The sequence below is a fragment of the Haliaeetus albicilla genome, chromosome 1, assembly GCF_947461875.1.
Source record: "Haliaeetus albicilla chromosome 1, bHalAlb1.1, whole genome shotgun sequence".
Classification (NCBI taxonomy): domain Eukaryota; kingdom Metazoa; phylum Chordata; class Aves; order Accipitriformes; family Accipitridae; genus Haliaeetus; species Haliaeetus albicilla.
The window spans coordinates 8,827,141-8,849,552 of record NC_091483.1 but is presented as its reverse complement, the minus strand read 5'-3'; the positions used below and the strand labels follow the sequence as shown (position 1 = coordinate 8,849,552).

The window sequence follows — 22,412 nt, the reverse complement described above, 5'->3', positions numbered from 1 at the left end:
TTCAGGACAAACATGTTACCGTTTTTTAAAAAACCCTGCTCAAGATCACGTGATCTGGCACTTTCAGCACCTGCTGCAGAGTCTGCTTTCTAACAGCAACAAACCGTATAAAACCTGGGCCCTGACAGCAGAATATTGGGAATTTTTGGAATGTGAGCAAAAGTGAGAGTCATGGCTATTGCTGGAGACAGAAAAGATACTAAAGGAGAAAGATGTGTTACCGATTTATTTAACAGATACGTATTTTGCACCTTGGTCCAACATCACTCAACTTCCATTCAGAAGTGCACTGTTCACGACGGGGAAAAGAAGGCAGTACGGAACATCGCTTGAAGCCTGAAGGGTTTTCCTTCATCAGCATGTTCTGGGTGGTATCTGTGTGTGCATGTGTGTTCCTATGTGCCGTGACTGGCTTAGAGTGCGCATCAACAATCCGGGCTGTGCCTTCACCTCATGTTTATATAGAAAATCTGTATTAGGATAGTTACCGAGGCAAGTGTTTGCCTTCCTTGCTTGGCAATGCCAGAGGGGAAGCTAGTCACCAGGAGGCACTCATCCCACACGTAAGTCTTGCCTGACAGCAATCCTTCCTGCTGCTGTCTTCATAAACACACTAATTGGGATGCCAGAGTTCGGTGTGAATGTCGTGATGATCATTAGTGATGGCCTTAACTACATCTCTTGCTACATAGTCATTATTCTGAATGTAAAATAAGATCCTCCAGTCACTTCACTCGTTTTAATATCTTATTTTCCCTTAGGACCTGCTCCCGGATGATGGTGGCAGGGAAATGGGAGACAAACAGGAGCGCAAGTTCTGTTTGCCGTAGCCATCAGCTGAAATAGCAAACACATATTAAATTGTTTTGTAGGAAATGAAAGAGAACTAGACTCAAGATGGAAGTTCATATTTAGGATCTTTAAGACAAAGATAGACTTCAAAGCACAGGCAATCTTTTAAAAACTCTTTTCTTATGCTTTTCATGCAACTATTGGGAGTCCTCAGGCTACCAGTCAACACCATATGTTTAGAAAAGTCTTGGCTCCAATATGCAGCTTTAAGGCATGAACTCAAGAAGTAAATACCCAGCCAAGTCTTGTTTAATGAGAGTTTTTAATCTTAGTTATTTTGGCAACACTTTTGTGGTGAATAGGGTGAAATTGTGGTGAATGGGGTGAAATCCAGTTGGCGGTGGGTCACAAGTGATGTTCCCCAGGGCTCGGTGTTGGGCCCTGTTATGTTTAATATCTTTATCAATGATTTGGATGAGGGGATTGAGTGCACCCTCAGCAAGTTTGCAGACAACACCAAGTTGGGAGGCAGGGTCGATCTGCTTGAGGGTAGGGAGGCTCTACAGAGAGATCTGGACAGGCTGGATCCATGGGCCGGGGCCAACTGTATGAAGTTCAACGAGGCCGAGTGCCGGGTCCTGTGCTTTGGTCACGGCGACCCCATGCAGCGCTACAGGCTTGGGGAAGAGTGGCTGGAAAGCTGCCCGGCAGAGAAAGACCTGGGGGTGCTGGTCGACAGCCAGCTGACTATGAGCCAGCGGTGTGCCCAGGTGGCCAAGAAGGCCACTTTGACTTTTTCATTGTTTTTCATTATTAGTCAAACCAAGTAGTCTGTTTGAATTGCAAGGAATGTAAAATGTGCTGTAAATTTAAGCAGATTCTACTCAAACTGCATCATTTCCCTGTGCAGTTTAGATCAGTTAAATTTGTAATAGGTGTATTTGCTCTGCCACAACTCTTCTTGAGTACTGTGTCTCATTACAGAACTCTGCATGAGTGAAAATGAGGTATCTAGTTGGTGCTTGAGCTCTTTGCTATGAGTAGAACAGCAGGGAACATGATTTTCAGCCTGGGGAAGCTTCTCTTAAGCTTGATTGACATATCTTAATTGCATTTATGTTCTCTCTTAGGTTATTTTAAAATAATCCTTAAGAATTATAAACATTGCCAAGACTTTTAGCATGTAGTTTAATCACACATTACAAATTATGTTTGATAAAGGGATCTTCCTGTGGATCTTATGTTAAAGATTATTCTATTAAAAAAAGAAAACCACAAATGAAAATTATTTTTCTGATAACATACAGCAGCAAAACATAAACCTGGAATTTTATGTTGCTTTAAATTTGATATGCAGATACAATTAGCACTGCTACTGAAGGCAACAGTCTATGAATTTAAAACAAAGTAAATCTACACTGAAGTTCACAGCAAACCCATACTAGTTATCGTCATTCTTGTCACTTGCCAAACCTTCGGCTGTCTTTGTTTTTGGTAGATCTACTCACTAGATGAGTACAATTTTTGGTAAAACACTCATTTTTAGAAAATCCCAGAAAGTAACTTCTCTCCAGTTCATTCACATAACTAAAAAAACCTGGAAATTACATAAAGTCAGGTCACAATTTTCAGTATGGTTTTCATGTTAAAAATTCAGAAAAGACGTTGTATCACTAATATTATCTACATCAGACTCGCGAATATTATCTATATCAGACTCTCTAAGCTCGTGGCATTTTCTTTATTGAAAATACGTGTATTGTCCCAAATCTTCCTGAAAATTAAGTCGACTCCAAAATGGCTGTCATCTACATATTACAGTTGCTATTCCCTTATATATCTTCACAATTTCACCATCCTTCTTTTTGGGGAGTTAGAGACGTAGCAGTAGTAATGTGCCACTGGTGCAAAGTTCCCATCTTTTCATATCTGGTTTCGGGTTTTTTATGACACAAAGTTTCTGTTCAGTAGAGAGTTGAAATTTGCTACCTTTCCATTGCTGACTTTTTTGTTCTGTGTTTTTTATTTCAGGCAAGGGCAGATGGTTCCTATTCAAGTTTTGATTCTGGAGGCTGAAGAGGTGTTTCGTTCTGATTGAACGGTGGAATGCTGGCATTTATGGCTGAGGTGAGCAGCTGATTGAACGTTATGAGCAGGGCCGTAAAGGGTTGAAAATCACCTCAGGAAAAGCTACAAATACCATGGTGGGCTGGGGTTGGGGAAGGACACAGGTGATGTGCGTTGGGTTGCTCTGAGCACTCCTCTTTTTGGAAGACACCTTTACGTGGTGATGAGGGCTGGTAAATTAGTATCCAGGGCCTAAGGGATTTGGGTGTGTCACTGTTGGAAAGCCTGTGTGCTGGCAGCCATCTAGGATCAGCAGGAAAATTAGAGAAGAAATGCTTAAATGAATCTATGATCTTGGGTCTTGTCTATTGGTGACAAGGGCATGGGAGAAAACTTAGAAAGAAATGTCTCAAAATATTCTAGTTTAAGTGTGGAAAGAAAAAGGGTCCATTTTACGTGATGGTGTAGTAGTAAAAAATTTAGTTTAATACCCTTATGATGAGGAGTGCAGTGTTCCTGGAAAGCAGAAGGTGCTGGTCAAAGTAAAAGTTAGAAAAGTCTGGTATGTTACATGAACACAATTTGACAAAGAATATATAGGCCATTTAAAAGGAAGTCCATGTTCAATGCATTTCTCTGGATCCAAATTTGTTTGCTTTCCCTGTAGTTTTTAAGAACTTGATTAACACAATTATATTTTCCTTGCTGTGCAAACTGGACACTTTGCAACTTTAATTTGGATTTAATTATAGATGGTATTTACAGGTAGTATTGAATGAGGAAGAGAGGACTGGCAAGCTTGTTGAAATAGTAATTGCTGTGGGGTTTTTTATATTTATTGTCTGGATATTACAGAAACTGTTATTCTGGAAACTGACAGGAAATCAGCATTTCATTGAAAGGTCACTAATATAATAGAATTTATAGAAGTATATATGCAAGACATCCTAAAAATTTGTATTGGAGATAACAATCTATTGAAGAGAAGCATCAAATGTAGGTACCAAGTACAGCATCTTAACTGAGATTACATATTTAGTGTGGGTGTCAGAAGTGAAGCTGTGCTGCTAGCAGGTAAGAGCATGACGGAAATTCTGGGCTGAGGTGAAAAGTCAGATTTGTGCTGACACACAAGTCAGGAATGATAAGGACAAATTTATCTTTAGGATAAATTTCTTAAGTCAGTTAGTGAGTTTTATTTATGCTACCAGGTGTTTCACATAGAAAACCTGTATGTTATTTCTTTTTTGTGCCAAGTCATTTCTGCACAGAGTGTAAGAACCTGCTTTTTATTTAGCCTGACTGTGGAAACCCCTTGAAATACAGCACTTCACTGACAATGCGTTCAGCTACTTTATTCAAATAGTACTGGCAAAAAAAACCCCAAACCCTGTAATAATTGTTGCTAACTTGGCAAGTGAGTTACTGAATGCACTCTTTCTGTGTGGACGAGGATAGTAAACTCATATCCGTGGAGCAAGATGCTTGCCTGTGTCTTTGCTGAAGTCGGTGTTCCTCTGTTTTTAATGCTAAATGGAGTATACTTTTCAAGAAACTCTCCTGGCTTCCCGTGGAGGTCATTGCAAAGAACTGACATGTTATTCAGATGGTAATAGTCATCATTTTTGAGTACGCTTGTAGAGTAAGCAATTTCTAATTTCTCCATGAAAGCATTCTGCTTCCACAGTCTGCAGCTATGGCTAAAAAAGCAATTTCCTAGCCATTTCTCTAAATATCTTATAAATGTTTTCAGTTCATCAAGTTTATTATAATACAGCACAAAGGCTATTATGCTAATCACTCAAGCTGGAACTTTACATGGAAACCGTCTTTCCTGTTCCATTTTTTCCGCCAAGAAAAATAGTAGCAAGGGCTAAATCCAGTTTTAAGTTGCAACAATAGGCTTAATATGACTATGTACATTTGACGATCTATAGGCATTTATCTGAAGCTCCTAGGGTACTGTCACACTTAACTTTCTTCATGCTTAGTATTTTGAGAATTTCAAAGAACTGATGACAAAAAGTCCTAAGTCACATGAGGACTTTAAAAAAAATGAGAGGCTTTTGATGTGTCTTGTTTTACTAGCATTTCTTGTTGGGCAATATGCTTCCATGCTGAAAATTGGGTGGGAGACAAAAATCCAGAGTTGCACAAGAAGGTATTTCCATTGCTGTTTTAGTAGATAAACTTGCATCTGAAGAAAAACATATGACATAGAGCAAGAGGGAAGAATTGTAGCAGTCTTCACTGATCCACAGTTTTCAAAAATAACATATAAAATAGGCATCTGTTCCAGGAGGTAAATTATGTCTTTCGGCTCTGGAGGGAAACTGGTTCTTGTCAGTCTTTTAGTCCCAGTCTTCGCTGTGCACTGGGCAGTGAAGGTGAAAATTCTGCCTTGGAGACTTGGGATTTTGCAGATACCAGCTGCTCTGGTCAAGTGAAGCCAAATATAGCTCTCTCTGGAATCCATGCTCTTCCCGAGACAGACGTTGATGGTGGTTTCTGATAGACACCATCCCCTGGAGGAAAACTATTATGTGTGAAGATGCACTCAAGTCTGTTGAGTGGTGGCCAGTGCAGGCAGGAGTTTCTCAAGGTTGTGGAGAGGGAGGAGTAATTTTGGGTCACCTATAAATGGCAGGAAGGGAATGGTGGGAGGGAAAGGGAAGAACATGTTTCATACTACCTATCCACGGGTGTGTTTTGGCACTGCCAAGGTCGGGGATGGAGGTTGCGTACCTACATCAACTCCCTAGTGCCGGTGAAGGATACAGTTATTTATATACCTTAGTTTGCTCTGTCCTGGTTCATCAAAATGCAGAGTGCTTTTTTGTTGCAATGCAGTAAGACACCACTTATCCGTGTGCCTGTTTTCCACAAGAGAGATGAGGAGGGTAGGGGATAAATCCAACTTCTCCTAATAGTGGTAGACTGCAGACTAAAATACACATGACTTTCATAAGAACAGCCATTCCAGATGAGACGGAAGATCCATCTATCCCAGCTTCCTGTCCTGGATGCTAGCCAAAAACTTACTTCTAGGAAAGAAGACATGAATGGACTGGGCACGTAGCACTAGTTTCCCAGAATTGCTCCTGTACTGTCAGTGATTTGTGCTTCGTGGACTGCCTGAGCTAGGCAACAGTCTTGCCATATGTCTGCACGTTATCCATAGGAGACTCTTGTAAGCTCCTAATATTTACAACATCCTTTGCTATGACTTAGCTACAAGTTATGCGATTAACGACCTTCCTTTGGTTTCCAGCCTGTTCGCTGCAGTCAGGCAGCTGACCATGTCTGTGCAATCCTGAGGCATTGACACACAAGAGATGAAATGTGGGTCACTTGATATAGTGGCTTTTTCAGTATAAATATCTTCGTGTAGCGTTGCTCTAAATAGGATGCACTTCCTTCTCCAGTGTGTTCGCAGTGTCACAATGCTCTCCCAGGAGAGCCTTATTTGTCACTCTAACCTAAAGTGCTGGATTTTGGGCCTTTCTGTCCCTCATGCTATAAACCAAGAGGACATTCATCCCTCTGGCATGCCCTGTAAATCCACGTGGAAGAATTTATCTGTATTACACCCCAAATAGTTTTAAGCAAACCACTCAAGGGCAAACCAAATGAGAAATAAGTAAATAGCACAAGGAGTGGGAGCATATATTATATTTCATAACTGTTTCTGTATTGCCGTACTTGTCATAACTACATAACACCATACATGAACATATCAGGATTCAGTGGATGTGGTAACGATGCAACTGGCACTGATCAGGTAGAGTAGTGGGGCCTGTTCTGTTTTATTATGTCTGTTTAACCTAGAGTGTGTGTAGTTGGTGTGACAGCTATGTCTGCTGAATGTTTTGTGCATGAATCGATCCACTTTGTAGCAGACAAATGGGACAGAATACGAAACTGATCCTGTTAACATTATAAAGAAGTCCTCTGATTACATTTCTGTGTAATAATGTTCAAATATTAATATGCTGAGGAAGCGGGTTCTTCCTTTTTGCTGCTGAAGTGTTTTTATCTAGTGCAGAGGCTGTGAAAGGGGTAGTCCTAGGCAGCTCTTTGCCTGTGTATCCTCTCATGCCAGTGTCAGTCAGATGTGCTGCATTTGGATTGAGGAAAGGCTGATTTTGAATGAACTGTGAAGTAGTTCTTCTAGCTATTCAGCATGAGGAGCTTTCCTTAATGCCCGTCCAGTCCTGATTCTGACTCTGATGTAGGTTCAAAATGCAGGGGGCCTGTTAAATTTTAAAGAGGGTTTGTCACTTTAGCCAAGGTTTGAAGTGACATGCCTGAATATTAGCTCTCACATGATTCTTAAGACTTTGGAAAGAACTGATCCATGCTCAGCTCTTTGGAAAACATTGGTGTTATTCATAGGACCCAATATTGTACTCTAGGGCTGTACCTCTGTCCTCACCTCAGTGTTGTAGGTGCACGTGGAGCAGAAAGGGTAATCAAGCTGTGGTTCTGAATATAAACTGTCGTGGTTTTAGTTTAAATAATGATTTCCTAATCAATAGCAGCCTGTAATCTGACAATGTTATTAATAGATGCCATTTAATAGACAGCTGATATTGAAATATGTGAACTGTACAGTGCTATTGACTTAATCACTGCCTGTGTGTGAAGAAAGATTTGTGAGATGATGCGTAAAACTTATGCCAGGATACTTTGTTGCTGCTACAAACTTATAAAGTATGAATGTCAAGGATAAATATGGTTGTTGAGGCAAAAGTTAAGAACATAAGTCATGTAAGCATGTTCTGTTTCTAAGTTTGAGTCTCAGTGTGAGGTAGAAAATAGAATTTTGGATTTTTTTTTTAATTTTTTTTTTTAATTACAAGGGATGTTGACAAATTATTTGACTGTATTTGGATGTAAGCAGTTACGTGAATCTTTTACTTTGCTGACTGTGGTTACCGGCTTATGTGGGTGGGAATAATCCATTAAACACAGCAGGGAACTTGCTGGAGAGACTGGCTGAACTCCTTAAAGACTGTTGCTGCCATACAGAGAAAGAGTTAACCGTACTATTAAGGTCAACCATGTGTTTGATGCCATTTGTGGCCTTAAATACAAAGTGCTGGGGTTTTCACAGTTGAGGCCCAATAACACTAAGAAATATGAACTGTAATGGTAAATTTTGGGCAAGGTAGTATGTCGGGGTAGATTAACTAAAGTCAGTGGAATTCATATTCATAAAAGTTAATAAGTTTGCATTAAAAAATAACGAACAGGCACATTTACGTGGGTGTGCATTCTCTGTGTGATTTTAAAATATTACTTGTGGAGAGAACTGTTTATAAAATGAGCCATTTATTTTAAATCCCTGAGAATGAATTAGAAACATTCTGAAATTTCTGACCTAATTTACACAGTCTTACCACAGTGGGTATTTCGAAAAAACACAGGTATTGATCATCTAAAGAATGTTCAGCTCCAGCCAGCTATGCTATAACTGGGTGCACTTTTCTTAATATTCTAAAACTTGTTTGTTTCGTTATCCATGACTTTGACCCTGAACACCTGAGTTTTCTGTTCAGTGCACGTGTATAATACAGGTTTAAACCATTAACATGCAACTGCAAACTTGGGCTTACTTAGAATAGCTACCCCGCAAGCTAGTTAGATAAGAATTCACCATTCAATTTTACTTCTAATTTCCTGACAGATTGCAGAAAAAAAATGTTCGGGTCACACTGATTAAGCTAATTAAGAATATCAGTTGACCTCTGTCCCTAGAATTTCATGAAGATGGCTCCAGCCATGTCATTGCCTGGGGGGGCTTAGCTGGCATATCTGTATTAGCTAGGGGGACAACAGCATTGCCGTGCCTGTTCTTGTTCGTACCTCAGCCTTCTGACCTGTGCCCGTCTTCTGGATCTCAAGGAGCAGCTGAGAATGTCATTGCCCACTAGCTCTGCCACCAGAAGGTATGGTAGGTCTTTTCATCGACTTCAGGTTACACTAGCAGTATGATTTTAAATCACCTTCTTCAGCCTTGCCAACTTTTTGGTAGTGACACAGCTTTGAATAATGGGCTGTCAAAGCTACTTGCAAAATGCTTTCAGTTTCATCTTGAGAAGGCAAGGGCAGACACAACTGCACCACAAGGCAGTTCTAGCAGCATAATTATGGGGGTATAAGCCCTAACATGCAGACAAGCTTTTAACTAGAGGGCTTCCAGTAAGTGAGGTAGATGTGCCAGAAGAAAAAAATGCTCCTTGCGGATCTGCATTCTTCGCTGTGCAGCTTTCCAGGGTAGCCTTCTAGCAGGATGCAAGCAGTGCAATGTTGGCACTGTCATGCTCGAGTGAACCCCTTCATCAAAGATGCAACTTTCCTGACAACACAGGGTTCCTTGTCTTGGACAGTTCCTGGTATAAAATAAGCTTTCTTGGGAGAAAGGATGCTTTTTAGAAAATCTGCTTTCACATTATGATTTGAGTTACATAGCTGTGTTCCTAACTGACTTAACATTTTTTTACCATTCTGAATATAGATAAAACTTAATGTTTGCTGATATGGAAAAAAAGTCCCTTCCCCTTCCCAGCCCTGCTAAAACCTTAAGATTTCTTATGCTACGCTTTTGTATATGTTTTAGCAGTAGGAAGGAAATCAATCTGAATTGCAGCTGTGTCAGCTGACCTGAATGTCAGGCAAAGGGGTTTATGCAGCTGTAAAGATTAGAATAATATTGGTATGATTTATTCTGCTCTATATCAACCAGAAAGGAAATATATTCTTAGCGTCTGAAATAATGAGATATTTACAACATGATTTTTTCTTCCCTTAATTCGAAGCATAAGTGCTCTGTCAATACAGCAGTCTTGTGTACCAGATGTCACATCCCCAGTCTTGTTCCTGGCCCTGTCTGTAGTGCCTGTGGTGCCCTGGTCCCTTCTAGGAGGGAATAAAATAATTGGTTTCATTTATTGTTTGTACTTGAGTTCTAACAATGTATTTACAGGTTTTTAATTTCCCTGTAGGTGCTTGGGCAGAACATGATAACTATTTTTCTAAGCTGTTAGCCATTATGTAGAATTTTAATGATTCTGGCCCTCTTCGAATTGATACCCTTCAAGAGGATTATCTAAAGCTTCAGACAGCAGCACCCTGAAATGCTGAGACAACGTAAGGTTTTCATGGTACAGTTAGTAAATCTCATTAAGTTCCAAAAAGATGCTGAACTTTAATGTCCACATCTAATAGTGCTGTAAAAATACTACTTTTTTGAAAGGGACACTTTGCTTGTCTGAACAGGGAAACGTGAAGCCAAACTAGAATGGTATAACTGTAATATTAATAATTGTATTGGTGTTACAGTAGATCTGAACACTGGCCTTTTCTTACTTGCAAAGTGGTGAGAATGAACTGGAACAAGTCATTCATATTTCAGAATAAGTGCCCTCGGCAAGTTTTACCACCAAATACTACTCATATCTTAAATTCATAACCTATGAACTCTCTTAGCCATGTAGATTCTACTGGCTTCTAGTATGACTTAGACATTTACATGCTTACATCACTTCTGAAAATGGCATTTACTCTAGGAAATGTTTGAGGATATTTGGAACCTTTTCTCTCAAATCACCATTATTTTTCACCTTCATTCCCTGATCCGTCTTCTTGCTAAGTTGTTTTTTTTTCTAAGTAGGTTTTTAAGATGTGTCAGCTCTCATACTGTTCATTTCAATCTTTCTCATTTTTCATCTAACCACAGCATTAGCAGAGGGATGGGGGGGGGGCGGTACTTGTACTTTTGGATAAAACAACGCATCTGTCATTGAAAAGATAGATTCATAGAATGGTTTTGGTTGGAAGGGACCTTAAAGATCATCTAGTTCCAACCCCATCATCTAGTTCCAACCCCAGGATGTGACTAAAACTTTCCATACATAAAAAACTTCCAGAATGAGCATGGAGACACTTTAATCTCAATTATTTGTCTAAGAGCACTCCCACAGAAAAGTAGAATTTAAGGAGAGATGACAGTCAAGCTTGATCATAATGTGCTACCCAGTTCCTGCCCAGCAGTGAGTTTAAGGTATATAATACCTTCCTACCATTGCAATATACTATTATTCATATGCCATGGAGGGAAAATGTTGCGAGTAGTTAAGAGATGATGACTACTAAGTGGGGTGTGTCTTTGGAAAAACCCTGAAATGAAAAATTGCTGTTGCACAGAAGTAGAGAGAACTGGTATTTTCCACAGTTCAGTAAGCTATTCATAGTAAATACTAATGAGTTCATCCACAGGACAAGTACTTAGATATATGGCAGTCAGGAGGCAAAAACATCTGCAGGGTACGTTCACCTGTAGTATAACTCTATTGGCTGCAGTGCAGCGACTTCTAGGCTGAACTTTTCTGTTTAATATGAAGTTTGAGACTATTTTCTAATGATGCCGGTGTAACTTTTCACACCTTGTGACTGACATATGTAATACTTCAGGTGGAGCGGGACAGAAAGTCACTGGAAAAGTAGGCAAATAATTCAGATCATCGGAAAAATCCCATGAGATTTAAGGAATCTGAAATTGCAATCTTTGACGTAGCACCCCTACTGAAGAAGAGCTCTAGGGAAGTCTTTCTCATTAGCACCAGGTGCCCACCCTTTAACTACCCAACTTTCCTTCACAGGTTTTGAAAACAAGCTGATGATATAGAAAAGATTGTTCAAACAGCAAAGGCTTATTGCTATTTTGTATGGAAGAGAGTGCTAAACTACAGTTCTGGCACAGAACAAAAAGGGCAAGGTTTTGCTATAGTGCAACCCAGATGCAATCCTTCTGCTAGAAAAGCTTGTGTGTCAAACAGAGTAAAAATAAAAATAAATGAGAACAGAAGTTTGGTATAAATGTACATCTTGTTGTGTGCTTTTTTGTATTTCTCAGTGAGAACTGTTTTTACCATTCCCCCTGCTGGAGGGTATGAAAAAATCCAATGGAAGAGGTTTCTCTTCCATTTAGTCTGAACGAATTGTTAAAGAGCACATGTTTGCCTATAAAATTTTCTAATCATACTACCACTATGCTCTATTTTGTTGACAAGAGAAGATTTTTGTGTCTGTAGGAAAGATTCCTGAATGTGGCAATTTGCTGATTTAAAGAACTGGGAGGACAATCCTTCAACAGTGTTGGCTTTAGAAGGGAGGAGACCTTGGTCACAGTTCTGGGATATTTATGACATCAGTTTCCTCATCGTTAAGCCGGGGGTGATAATATGTCATTACCTCCTGTAGACTGTAGACTCACTTCCTTAGTGAAGAAGGCTCTAAAGTTAAGAAAAGTATTTTTTTGCTCTCAAACATCCATGTGGCACTCCGTCGTTGTACTAATGTGACAGAGTGAAATGTGGCCTGCAGTACACAGTGTATTGAGAGTGTTGGTCTTGTAGTGCATCCTGAGATTTCTGTCAAAAAAAATACAAAACTCTACTGAACAGTTAAATAACCTAGGTATTTTCACTATATAAGGAAATATAAAAGTGGCATGATGAAGGCTTTGTGGTCCATGTACATACTTCTCCCACATAAAGTAGTTGGTCTAATAAAGGTTTTATCATTATGAGTAAGTCTAATGAAGATATTATCATTACCGAGAAATCGTGTCTTGCTGACCAATGGCTATTAGCTCCCTTGTGGCTTAGACAGAAGCGCTGGACAGAAGTGGCAGTTTCAAACTCCAAGTGCTGGTATTCAAAATATCAAAATGGCTAAAAAAAATTTACATTTCTTTTCTGATTTTGACTCTGTATATGATTGAAGAATAACCTGCGTCTTCACCATTTTAATTTAATACTGAAAATAGGCTATTTTTATTTAGTGTGCCACAAGCCTCACAGGTGAGTTTTTATGAGTATACTATTTTCCTTGCAGTGAATTAGTATTTCCCACATAATTTCCTACATCTGGCATCAGAATAGCACATTTCCTTCTGACATACGATGACATGGGTAATAATTTAGAGTGCCAAAATTAAATGCTGCAATGAATCAGGCCAGCACGGACAGGTGCAGGAAGATTCCACACCCTCTAAGGAATCTTTACTCTTTCATTATTTTCCAGATTTCCTTTTTGTTTCCTCATCCTTCTTTCTCTTCCTTTTAGTCTTAGACAAGTCCAGCTGCTTTCCCCTTTGGATCAGTTTTTCTCATTAATCTCCTCTTCAGCTGTTCTAAGAGACTATTCATAGCAGCTCTTTCTGTAGAACCTGTATTATCTGAGCTGGGAAGTAACATGTACCTGGGAAGTAGAGCACCCTAGGGTTAGAGGCCTCATGTGAAGCCTGTGGAAGGAGGCAACAAGGCTACAATTAACTTTGTTAGGGTTTTGATCTAAAGATTTAGAAAGGGCTTTTAATGCAGAATTATTGGTGCTTTCATTCTCATTAACTGGATCCATTTCAGAATGCTGACCTGATTCCTTCACAGATAGCTCAAAACCTTTGCAGTAAACACACTAAGCCTTTTGAATGCAGAAGTCTCCTAGTGACCACTTAATCCTGTTTTTCACAGAACAATTTCTCCCGTAATTCACCGAGAAGGAATCATAAAGCAGCTCACCCTATCAAAAACTTGAGATATCCAAAGGTGGCACAGATTGCAACAACAATAAGGATGCAGCATCCTGTATGTGGCTTTACTAAGCACATTTCAGCTGGTCTGGTCTGAATGTCATCTCACCCTGGTGCTATGCACTCATTGGCATGCTCCCACAGCAATGCCTAGTGTGGTGGCCAGTCTTACATAAACTTGGCATTAGGAACAAGAAGAAGAATACTGGGCCAAGAAGTGCAAAATTCAGACTCTGCGGCTACGTTCCTGTAAAAAGTTGCGGCAGTGCATGATTGAAGCTGTATTTCAGGCTCCTAAATAGCCCTGTTGGCAGTGTGATATAATGTATGTTGGCACCATTTAGTGTCTGTGTTAGCAAGTGTCCGAGGAGCTGTGGCTGATTGTTTTCATTCACCACACCAATTTACTCAGCATGAGTATTACCTCATAACTTGGCCTTGGTTTTTGGTGGTTTCAGCTCAGTGGCAACATTATTACATTACTCAGAATGTGCAGATGGAAAAGATGCACTGAGATGGTGAGTGTCTGAATGAGGACAATTTGTTTCATATTTATCATTGGCTTTTTATAACCCTGGATCAAGAAAATGCTTCATGAGAGGTTACAATTGTGCACATACACACGTCAAGATGGGCAAAGCTTCCCAGGAAAGACTGAATATAGCACTGCTATACCATGTTGGAATCCATAATGACGAGCAATTTTTTTATTGCGATTGCCAATTGATTACTTTGGGAAATCACAGTGATGAAGAATTCTCTTTATCTGATTTGAAAATTCTTATTTGCTGTTTTTGAAAAAAAACCCAAACGAACCAAAGCAAAACAAAAAACCACCAGCTACTGTGTTCTGCTTGAAAATATTTGTCCTTAGGAAAGATTTTTATTTCCTCCCCCACTCAAGATGGAGAAGAATGTTTTTAAATGTCAGTGCAAGCATACAGTGACAAAACTATTTTTTCAAATCACTTCAAAATTGACTAAAAAGAGAAGAAAGTCTACCTGTGATGCTTTTATCACCTGAATTTTTTGTGTTTAAAGGGACTGACCTTTAATTAGATATCTCCTGTCTGCTACTACTGCAAGCACAATATAACTGCCTGGGGAAAGCCCTCTTCACTGACTCCCGGGAAGGGAGGGCAAAGCAACAGGTCATCAAGTGCTGAGTCCTCATTCACTGATAAATTAACACTGATAAGTGCGCATGTTAATCAGATAAATCATATTAAATTGGGTGGTGGTTCCAGGAACGAGGAAACCCAATTCAAATCAGTGGAAGAGGTTTCTGAAAGTGTAAGTTTTCTGTAGTTTACTGGACATGACCAATTCAAGCACCAGTTCTAATATGGTTCTGATATGCAGTGATGGTGTAATCTTTCAAGACTGTAGTTACTCTTCCTTGTCATGCTGTGAAGTTTCTAAATCATCCTTCGACAGTGGAAATGACAGTTTCCTTTTTTTCATGCTGACATTGCTATTCCTGTAGGATATGAAATCAGCAGCATGAGGATCAGAAGATTGACTCAGCACGCTTTGTGAAACAAACTGCTCTGTTTTAGTGCTGCCTCCATTTAATTTGGTGTATAGGTGTCGTGGTTTAACCCCAGCCAGCAACTAAGCACCACGCAGCCGCTCACTCACTCCCCCCCATCCAGTGGGATGGGGGAGAAAATCGGGAAAAGAAGTAAAACTCCTGGGTTGAGATAAGAACGGTTTAATAGAACAGAAAAGAAGAAACTAATAATGATAATGATAACACTAATAAAATGACAACAGTAGTAATAAAAGGATTGGAATGTACAAATGATGCGCAGGGCAATTGCTCACCACCCGCCGACTGACACCCAGCCAGTCCCTGAGCGGCGATTCCCCACCCCGCCCCTTCCCAGTTGCTAAACTAGATGGGATGTCACATGGTATGGAATACACTGTTGGCCAGTTTGGGTCAGGTGCCCTGGCTGGGCATGAGAAGCTGAAAAATCCTTGACTCTAGTCTAAACACTACTGAGCAACAACTGAAAACATCAGTGTTATCAACATTCTTCACATACTGAACTCAAAACATAGCACTGTACCAGCTACTAGGAAGACAGTTAACTCTATCCCAGCTGAAACCAGGACAATAGGGGAGATTTCTTCAGCTGCTCACAAAACACAAGCCCACAGAGGTCTTATTTTGTATCCTGGAAAGGCCATGACATTTCAGGGCCTTAGGACAAAAGAGCGTTAACAACAGCTGCTCCACGTCTCATTACAGGTTCATCTAGAACAGTATCTTGATGCTCATGGTGACCAATAAAGAATGCTTGGGGAAGCATAGCAAAAACATATAGATACTTCCTGCTATTACTTTTCCTCTATATTTTTCCAGATGCTAGGAATTTGAAGTTGAGGAACTTGAGCCAAAGACAGCATCTTTGTGTTGGATGGGCCTTACAGGATTTTCCCTCATTAATTTGTCTACTCACTGCCTGAACTCCTGGAAGCATTCAATATCCACAAATAGGTATAGTAAAGAATCCCACAGTTTAACTATTTGTTGTAAGAAGATCACATTCCTTGATTTTCTGCTGAACCTGCCACCTGCTACCTTCATTTTTTGCCCTGTTTTTCTTTTAGATTGGAATCAGTGAGCGATTATTCCTTGTTCTCCTTAAGCATGCCATTTACAGCATTACAGAATTTTGTCATGTTCCCTCTGTCATCTCTTTTCCAGGCTAGAAAGACCTATTCTGCTTACTTGTTTCTCATCCTATAACTCTTATTCTCTTTCTTGTTTTCATCTGAACTTTATCTTGTTCTACTATACAGATGTCCTTCCTCCTCCTCCCCTCCTCCCATAGTTAGACAGATCACCTCCCATGTCATCTGAAACTTCATTGTACTTCAGAACTGTTAGGGTGGTTCAGCTTGTGCCTATTCTTACTTGTAATACGATGCCGGCCTGATGATAAACGCGCCGTCGATATTGCCTCTGCTGAAATCCACTTTTACGTCTGAACACCCACCTACAGTGCAGTTAAACTGCCATGCAAGCAACCATAACAATCCCTGGTTTTGAAATTAAGTTTCATCATTTCTTGGCAATATCTTACCTGAAAGATTATTATTTATGTTTGGGAAAGATTAGCTTGAATCAAAGAAGAGAACAACTATGACAATGATTAGAAGACCGAATTATTTATACTCTGCAACGACAGAAAAGTTTTATGCTGTCAAAAAGGACTATAGGGGCTTTTTACAGAGACATTATTGGGGAAGGAAGGAAAGACCTATTCATGCAGAGGGACTGCAGTGGAAAAACATTGAGAGAGTTGAATTAATTCTGGGCAAAGGTAGATTGGAAGTTAGAAGAACTTTTTAAGTATTTGAGGAGTAATGTTTCTGCAAGAGTTTTTGCAATGGCAGATGTGAGGGCAGGAACCTTAAATCTTTTTAAGATGATGCCCCCGAGAGGGGCAGTGACATTTGGCTAGCAGGTGCATTTTTGTTCCCTAGAGGCTTGGAAGGAGATTCACTTGCTGTTTCTCTGCATCATATTTATGTTGTATTAATAGTCCTCTGTGTCAGTGCAGTCACTGGCTGTCTGCAGAGACAAAAATTTGAATCTGAGATAGCAATTTGGGGTTTACCATAGAGATCAAAACTGCATTTATCAGATGTTTTTCATTACCATCTCCTACTGTAATGTGCATATGCACTCCCAGTACCATCTTGGTATGAGTGTGCTCTTGGCAAAGTAAACTTATCAAAAAAGCTACCTTATTTCAGTTAGAACTGAAAGAAATATACTTCTAATCCAAACATTGATAAAAAGATCAGTGGGTTTGTTTCTAATTAATTGACTAGATCAGCTTCTTTTTCGATATATTTGGTGGAAGAAAATTCTTCTTGCAGAAGATACTTACTTTTTCAGTTATCTGTAAGGTCTTCATGGCAAATCTGGTTTGGTTTCATTTTGTTTGGTTTGTTCTTTAATTTATTAAGTAGTCAGGTGGTCCTTAAATAGCATCTCATGCTACACAGCTGAGACATCATCTCTCAAATGTGTTTGGAGACCTACAGTGTTAGTATTCAATGATGATGTCATGATCTCTTGCATACATGAGAACCAGAAATGCACCTGTGTTCAGGTGGGTAACGGGTGCTTTTAATTTTGAAAACAGGATCGTATTCAAATACGTTACTTAAAGGGAAAAGGAAATGTATTTTAGCAAAACCGTCATTACTGAAAATAAATTTAAAATCTTGTTTATTGTCTTGTAAAAACAGACATAGCGAATGAGAAAATTACCTACAGTCTTCCTGTATTTACTGTAAGCTTTTATTTATTACTTTTCAGCCCCTGGTGCACTATGAATAAACCCTAACAATAGTTTGCAGGTGGCAAAACTCTGAGCAAGCATATTGAAAACATTAAATTATATTTCACACACATTTTCTTCACATTTCATTTATGAAAAGTTGAATTGACGGCTTCTAAAAACCTTTTTTATGGAAGAGTCCTTGTGACATTGATAGCTTGGTGACAAAAGCAGAACTACTGTGACTCTGCCGTTTTAATGTTAGAGGTATATTTAATATGCATAAGACCAGAAAGACGGTTTTTAAACACTGAAATCTTACAGCATTTGCTTCACCTCACTGACCATATTGTGTCTAAGCAAGGTTTTTATTGATATCAAGAAATTCCTTTTTCCCCTTTCTTTTCCCTTTTAATTTTTTTTCTTTCTGTAAGAATCTCCTTTGATTAATACTTCTTTACTTTGAAAACTACAGCCCTCTTAAACTAGACAAAACTGTACTTCATAGTCCCTCAAAATGAAGCTTAGAGATTATTTGGTATAAATACCAGTTCAGTGAATGCCGAATCCTTGGTGTTGGTAAACCTGTGCAGGTGTTTCCAGCTGACCAATGCAAGGTTAGGGTTTGGTTAGGATATTGCTTTAAATGCCTCTGCAATTAAGCACTATGTAAAATTTTGCCATAAAATACGAGAGTCTGCTAGTGTTGTGACAGCCTATTCAGCCCAGCATTTTCCTTTTGCAGATGAACAGTCTGTGCATGGAGGGCAGTGAGGATAGAAAAAGCTAGAGTGAAATTATGAATACTGTGACCCTGGAGACACTTAAAGGCTAATGGCATTTCTATGCAGTTTTCTCTTGCTTGCAGAGTTGCCTCTGTTTCCTTTACTGACGCCGTTTCTTGGATGCACTGTAATACAGATATTGTAATGAATTACAGCAGGCACAAAGCAGTGGTATTAATTTACAAACATCGAAACCAGACAAAACTGGATTCACTTTTAGTGGAAAATAAAATAATTATTTTCTTTTTTGTTTCTTTTGTTTGTTTAATGTTTGTTTAATTTGCACCAGGGGGAAGTCACTTGAAACTATTCTAGAATAAGTTTGCCTGGATAGCTGTTGTGTGTAATGTATCTCCGAGGGGATGCACGCACCCACAGACACAAGAGAAACTTGTCATAATGATCATCTTGTCTCTTGGGCAGACCAGCTGGCGCAGGGCAGTGCTGAACAACACTTCTGTATTGCTTCCAAGACTCTCCCTCCAGAAAGCCCAAACATTGTCCTTGGTAATTTGGAGCTGAACACAACCCTGAGGAACCCTGGATCGATATACTTGTTTGAAAAGTATGACATGTAACAGTTAGTTTGTTTTAAATTACTGAGATATGTCAGGTAGGCCTTGCTTCTGCCTTGTCCAAAGATCAACTAAATCTAGTCCTCCTGTATTCCTAGCCCTGCACTACTCAAATGGGTCTCAGAGAACGAGCGCTGAAGATTGCACACGTGTTGATGTTTATACTGGAGAAAATATGCCCTTTGGTGGAATAATTCCAGTTACTAGGTAATCCTGGCAGTTACCTGTGTAGAATCCTGTTAATTATCATCTTCACCCATTTGGCCTGGGGATCTAAACAGATTTGCTGGCTGTTCTTCAGCGTTGCTCTGCAGTGGAATGAACATTTCACTTTAGTTAATATTGGCACCTGAGGAGGTCAGAGGAGGATGCAGACAAGGCTGAGGACTATAAGCTTAAGGGCTGCCAAGTCTTCAGCATTTGTAAACCATGACTTCTCTTGCCTGCTGACTTTACTTACATGATTTCCACAGCGTTGCAGTGTGGGCCCTTAGGAATGATTTCTACGTTGGCCAGGCGCTTTGGCAACATTAATCCTGTGACGGTCTGGATGCAGTGACACCGCAGCTCCGCTGCCAGCATCATCTCTGTGAGGAAAGGAAAGGGAAGCTTATAATGTCTGCAACTGAACCAAACTAACAATGAAAATATTAATTAGAGAAAGCAGAAGGGATAAAAAGTTCATGCCTCAAGGTATAAATGGATTGCTATTCTTGGGTTTAAGGTAGTACCTTCACTGAGAAGAACAGGGCATTTGAGATCTGCAGACTTTGTACAGTTAACAATTTATAAGTTCCCATTACCACTACAATTATTTTGGCACCCCACAACATCAAGTGCAACAAAAGGCTACTGAAGTGTGGGACTCCTGTCTTATGAGAGGAGGAAAAAGCTAGCTGAACAGGCAGATGGCTACTCCCCATGAATACAGCCTGGAGGTGAAACCTGTTTGGGCTAAAATTCTACACTGGTACCTGGTGTGAAAAAGCCACGAAAATATTCTGCTTAGAAGCTTAATCAAGATGCTGGGAAAGGTGTGGGGGCCTCTGAGGAAGCAACTCTGGGTAAGTGCAAGAAGCAAGAAACCCAGCAAGCTTTGGGATGGAGTTTGATTAAATTATGCCACACATTGTATAGCACCCAAGCCCATGGACTGAACTTGGTGTTGCCTGACAGTCCTTCCAGACCCACGTTGCCCTAGTGAAGCAAAAAAAAAAAGTTATCCTAGCTTTGGGGATTGAGCACAGAGCGCCAGAGGGGTGGTCTAAGTTATCCAAGATCGCAAGCCGTGAAGCCTAGGGCTTTCCCATCTCCACCACTGCAGACACTGGGCTATCTTCCTGTTTTCATGTCAAATATCACAGTTTAAAATGGACAATCACAACTCTCACATTTGTCCATTTTTCCTACTAAGGGAAGCTGCATCTTCAGCTTGAAATCCCTGACAGTTGAACTGTTGAAGATATTTGAAAAAGGAGATTCAGTACTTTGAAGGCAGTGTCAAGAAGCAAAGACAAGGTCCAGATAAATGGATGTGGGGCACACGGACACTCTTACTGAGATGAGTAGGGCTGCAGGAGCCAAAATCCCAGTCAGTTGTTCAGTCCTCTCTTGCTGTGGGTAGACTTGACATCCCTTAAGACCAAACAGCAAACCCCTTTACCTCACCCTGTGCTAGTTCTTCTACCTTGATATGATCATCCACCTGTTTCCCTTCTTCACTTATCTGCCCAGCTGAATCTGCCGGTGCTTCTTTTGGCTGACCAACACCTCCCTACCTACCTGGCAGAAAGCAGAAAAAACGCACTTGCAAGTCAAGCATTGCGAAGCATAGAGTATCACAGCAGAGAAGCAACATCCCATCTGCAGGCTCAAGAGAAGAAAGTGAGATTCCCAAAGGCTGTGCCAGGGCTTCACTGCAGGTGTGTGTTATGATACAGTCGCCCTGTTAGCCAGTTCTCCAGTGTGGAGGTTGGCCATATCCAGCTCTGTTCTGGCTCAGGAGAGGCTGCACATGTGTGTCATCCCAACGTGAAGCCAGGACGCAGTAGGAGCAAGCATCCACATGGGACTGAGGCTTGGAAGCATGCCAGACCCCTGAACTTGGCATACTTGCTGCCCACAAAATACTTTTTGGACTTTCCCAGCAGAGTCTGTTTTTTTTTCACCCTCATGTTTCTCAGGAAAGAGCTCTAAGAGATGGCTGTTGGTTAGAAATAGATTGATTCAAACTAATTTGAATATTCCAAGCTTTCATCTCAGGGTCTGTTACCATACAAGCAGCATGAAAAGTGTTAGCGATGCAATATGCCACACAGTTATTGCAGGCTATCACTTCTGAGGGCCCGGTTGTAATCTCATTTTTCTCAGAATATTTAAGGGACAAGTTCACCAATGTCAGTGAATCTCCACTAGCTGAAGAATAATAGGAGACAAGAAATAGGCCCACTATGACAGTCCATGAATATGTTTTTCTTGACCTGCTACCTCAAAGACAGCGTAAGTATGGAAGTGCGACACACCTTGAAAACATTCTGTGTAGCTAAACCACATTGCAAAAGAATTGTAGTACAAAGGAAAATAAATTGAATTTTCTTACCAGGAAGGTTGCCCATAAAAGAGAGAATCAGGAGGGAGATTAGAGTCTTGCTATCCATGACTGCTCTCTGTGCCTTCTTATGGTGAACTGAAAACAAGCTCTGCAGTGTCTTAAGACCCACATGGGACTGCTGATGCTGTTACGCTCCAGGATTTGCTTCTCACGCACATGTACATACAGATGGAATTACTCTTCCTCCTGCCTTTTGCCACAACCAGAACAAGCACTGGGAAAATCTGAGATGAAACGGCTTGTGCTAACAGACCTGAAACCGAGCAGTAGGTTGGAGCCACTCTGCTTGCTGTGATTCCTTCTTAATTCCAAGAAAACAGTAAAACACTAAGAGAGAATAACATGCTAGTTAAAGCAGGGAGAGAGGTATTAAGCTTCATTGGTTGTCATCATTTATAGCTCAGTACTTGCCTAATTTTCTCTCAGTGCTGAAATACAAGACAGAATCAAGTTAGTAATAGAACCTTGGCAAAAAGCTAGGTAATTGTGTTATTTGGATAGGATGAGGAAGTCAGAGCATTATCACGTTAAGATATTGATCTTTAAGAATCTCTTACATATACTTATCCACTGTCCCATATAACACCTGGCAAATTCATGGGCCAGAATGGGCCGGGGACTCTTCCCGTGGCTGTAGGGAAAGAGACTTCAGCTGTATGGACAAGACATGCCATGCCACAT

At 40.2% G+C, this 22,412-nt stretch overlaps 2 protein-coding genes across 4 annotated transcripts in view; one reads left to right on the top strand and one right to left on the bottom strand.

Moving 5' to 3' along the window:
- The first annotated feature begins 2,831 nt into the window (after window positions 1-2,831).
- RASSF6 (Ras association domain family member 6) overlaps window positions 2,832-22,412 on the top strand; it is a 131,551-nt gene continuing 111,970 nt past the window's right edge. For both annotated transcript variants that reach the window (XM_069778533.1, XM_069778542.1), the window contains exon 1: window positions 2,832-2,919. The gene's annotated coding sequence lies outside the window, so the exon portion shown is untranslated. The remainder of the gene's footprint in view (window positions 2,920-22,412) is intronic.
- LOC104324136 (alveolar macrophage chemotactic factor-like) lies at window positions 16,618-22,066 on the bottom strand. 2 transcript variants are annotated; one of them, XM_069778431.1, is made up of 4 exons: window positions 21,720-22,066; window positions 19,581-19,707; window positions 19,345-19,428; window positions 16,618-18,670 (listed from the first exon to the last, which is right to left on the bottom strand). In XM_069778431.1, the coding sequence occupies exons 1-4, from the start codon at window positions 21,775-21,777 to the stop codon at window positions 18,646-18,648; spliced, it is 294 nt and encodes a 97-aa protein (XP_069634532.1). In that variant the 5' UTR covers window positions 21,778-22,066; the 3' UTR covers window positions 16,618-18,645. The 2 variants fall into 2 exon arrangements, with proteins under 2 accessions (XP_069634532.1, XP_009926437.2); XM_009928135.2 differs by lacking the exon at window positions 21,720-22,066 and adding an exon at window positions 20,903-21,151.

What these genes read in the sequence shown, in the direction of transcription:
- LOC104324136 (XM_009928135.2), bottom strand. Translation starts at nt 20,978, where the DNA reads ATGTTGCTTCTCTGCTGTGATACTCTATGCTTCGCAATGCTTGACTTG. An exon ending in TTTTTTCTGCTTTCTGCCAG is followed by an intron (nt 19,708 to 20,902) that starts GTAGGTAGGGAG and finishes CTTTCCTCACAG; the next exon opens with AGATGATGCTGGCAGCGGAG. An exon ending in ATTAACAGGATTCTACACAG is followed by an intron (nt 18,671 to 19,344) that starts GTAACTGCCAGG and finishes TCTGTATTACAG; the next exon opens with TGCATCCAAGAAACGGCGTC.